At 45.0% G+C, this 2493-nt stretch overlaps 1 protein-coding gene across 1 annotated transcript; it reads right to left on the bottom strand.

The window, feature by feature from the left end:
• Positions 1–357: 357 nt before the first annotated feature.
• On the bottom strand, positions 358–1528 carry LOC125502769 (doublesex- and mab-3-related transcription factor 1-like). The gene has a single exon (XM_048661991.1). It carries the CDS (start codon positions 1115–1117, stop codon positions 470–472), a length of 648 nt encoding a protein of 215 aa, XP_048517948.1. The 5' UTR covers positions 1118–1528; the 3' UTR covers positions 358–469.
• Between the last annotated feature and the right edge of the window lie 965 nt (positions 1529–2493).

Genomic DNA, 2493 nt, shown 5'->3' with positions numbered 1-2493 from the left:
AGGTCAATATTTCTAAACAACACTGTCTAAGAAACCGAAAAACCGCGTTTTTCCTAACGTTTTACTGTAAAATGCTGGCAGACTGAATCCATTATGCAAAAAAATTAAAAGATCGATTTAACAAGAACACTCGTCGACTTTCTTTGAACTCAATTGTTCTGGTGGGTAAACCTAGATTACTTTTTTAAGTTATTTGAGCAAAGTAGTAAAACGTTACTCAGAAAAAATGATTTTTTAGATGTGAAAATTCCAGTCTCGAGCCGCGTAAAGCTTTAATAAATGACATAACTAATGAACCGATGAGTTATAACTCGTTAACTCAGAGAGCGGGAACAACTCAATAGCGCAACCCAACACAGTGTGACACACGCCTAGAATTGAGTAATAGTGCGCACATGGAAAATGAGTCAATTAACGATGATTAGGTGAAAGAGACACATTTTCACGCCGACTAAAGTGCATCTCGACGTTAAAAGACACATAATGGCAAGTCTTCATTAGAACCTGCTGCAAACACCGCAGGCCGTGCCAACGTAAACAAACGCCGGCTTGCTGGTTCAACAACATTCGAAGACTTACGCAATGGCAATAAAAGAGATAAAAACTTGCCTTTGTAGTCGTAGGAAAGCACTTCGTTGGCCACTCCAACAGGCATGGACGTGCTGGTAGCAGGAACCGCAAGAACTGGAGACATTTCCGACTTTCTGCTGATGGCAACCGGCGGATTCGAGTACTGGGACGAAGCCGAAGAATCACAGTCCAAATTGGCTCGGTCAATGTTATGAATGGGGCTTTCGGTCTTTTGCGGCGTCGACAGCATGTTGATGTCAATAGTGCCGTTCTTCAGCAGGGCCTCATCCTGAGCCTGAGCCCTCCGCAGGGCCGTCTGCATTGCCATCACGCGTTGCCGTTCGGAGGTCAATTGGCACTTTTGGCATTTGCAGTTGCGGTACATGCAGTACCGCTTGTGGCCCTTGAGGGTGATTTTTTTGCGGTGGTTGCGGCATCGCGCGCAATTTGGCGGCGTTCGCGGTGCGGAAGACGTGCTCGATGCGGAACTGGACGCCTTGGAGCTGATGTCCATTTTCGTAACGTAGTCTGGACAGTCTGGCGCCATTCCACCCGGAACTGTGAACAATCAGCACTAGAACTAGGAACCAGAAGGCATGTAAGTGACGCACTGGGCGAACAGCAGGACGGACGCTGTTGCGCTAAAAGGACAAGACGAAGAGTTTCGCGCGGAACCACGACGGATCGGACCGGACCGCAACCGATTGGTTAATGGAAATGGAGAACTTGGCAGGTTCTCGCGAAAATCAACTAAACTGGCAGTCCGTCAGCGAAGGCAGGACGTAGTAAGAGAATTGCATTGAAAATGCAGCGGCCAGACGGGGTAGACACGGCGGGACGAATTTACGACTTTGAGCGTGGTGGGGACCTGCATGTGCGGACTGCAGTTGAAGCCGCGTTTTATGTGGTAATAACATTGCGAACTGAGTTTTGATGGCAGGTATCGCAGGACCGCACTAGCTCATATGCTCCCGGCGAATTTATTCTCCTCTGTCCTCTACGCCTGCTGGGTATCTCAGTGGTTTTTTTAGGAGCTGACGCAGTGCTGTCCGAATGACTTGGTGCGCCAACCCAACGCACCGGCACAGTAGCTCAGTTCGGTTGACTGGAAAATGTTGATGACTTTTTTTAGGTTTATTTTAATGGCCATTTACTAACAATATTTGTATTGGAGTAAAGGATTACCTTTACAATACGATCTGGTTCTAGGATTGCTACTTTGCCGATTAAGACTATGCTCACGTTAGAGAAAATCTCGTAACAAACATTTTTCTTGGTAATGCTTTACGCTACGAACTGGTACTAGGATTTCCGCTTTTTCGATTAACACTATGCTCACCTTATAGAAAATCTCGTAACAAACAATATTGTCCATATAAATTTTTCGATTAAATGCCGTTTTCCACCACTTTTCGCCCTCTGAAATTCACCAATTTCCAAAACAAAACAACCATGATAGTTCAGCACTTTGCGCCGGCGTGCCAGTCAACATTTTTCGCGTAGTTGCCAGTACTGTCATTACCACTTCCTTAACCACCTACGCGATCAGTTTCGCTGAAGCATTCAAACAGAATCAATTTGAAGATTGAAGAATTTGAGAATTTTAAAGTTTTAAAGTTGAATTTTGTTTGAATTTTGTTGTCTTGCGACTAATAGTGTGTGTACCGTTGTGCAGTGTAGTGACTAGTATTACCGAAACTGAATTTCATAAAATCCTGCTAGATTGCAATTTTCTGTTGGACTTCTTTTACAGGCACGGCGCGTTTTGAGTTGCCACTTTCGATGTTCCTGCGGGACTGTGTTGGTTCCCAAGAAAACTTCCCGGTGGTTGAAGTTTCGTTGCCAAAAGCGCAACCCCACAGATGGCCCATTTTGCAACACCAATTTTGCAATTTTCAAAGGAACTTTTTTCTACAAATCAAA

Source organism: Dendroctonus ponderosae, unplaced genomic scaffold, assembly GCF_020466585.1.
Source record: "Dendroctonus ponderosae isolate FM_Combo_2020 unplaced genomic scaffold, Dpon_F_20191213v2 Dpon_F_20191213_10, whole genome shotgun sequence".
NCBI classification, from domain to species: Eukaryota; Metazoa; Arthropoda; class Insecta; order Coleoptera; family Curculionidae; genus Dendroctonus; species Dendroctonus ponderosae.
Note: the sequence above shows the minus strand (reverse complement) of the source record. Positions and strands in the feature narration are given on the sequence as shown.

What these genes read in the sequence shown, in the direction of transcription:
- LOC125502769 (XM_048661991.1), bottom strand. Translation starts at nt 1,117, where the DNA reads ATGGCGCCAGACTGTCCAGACTACGTTACGAAAATGGACATCAGCTCC.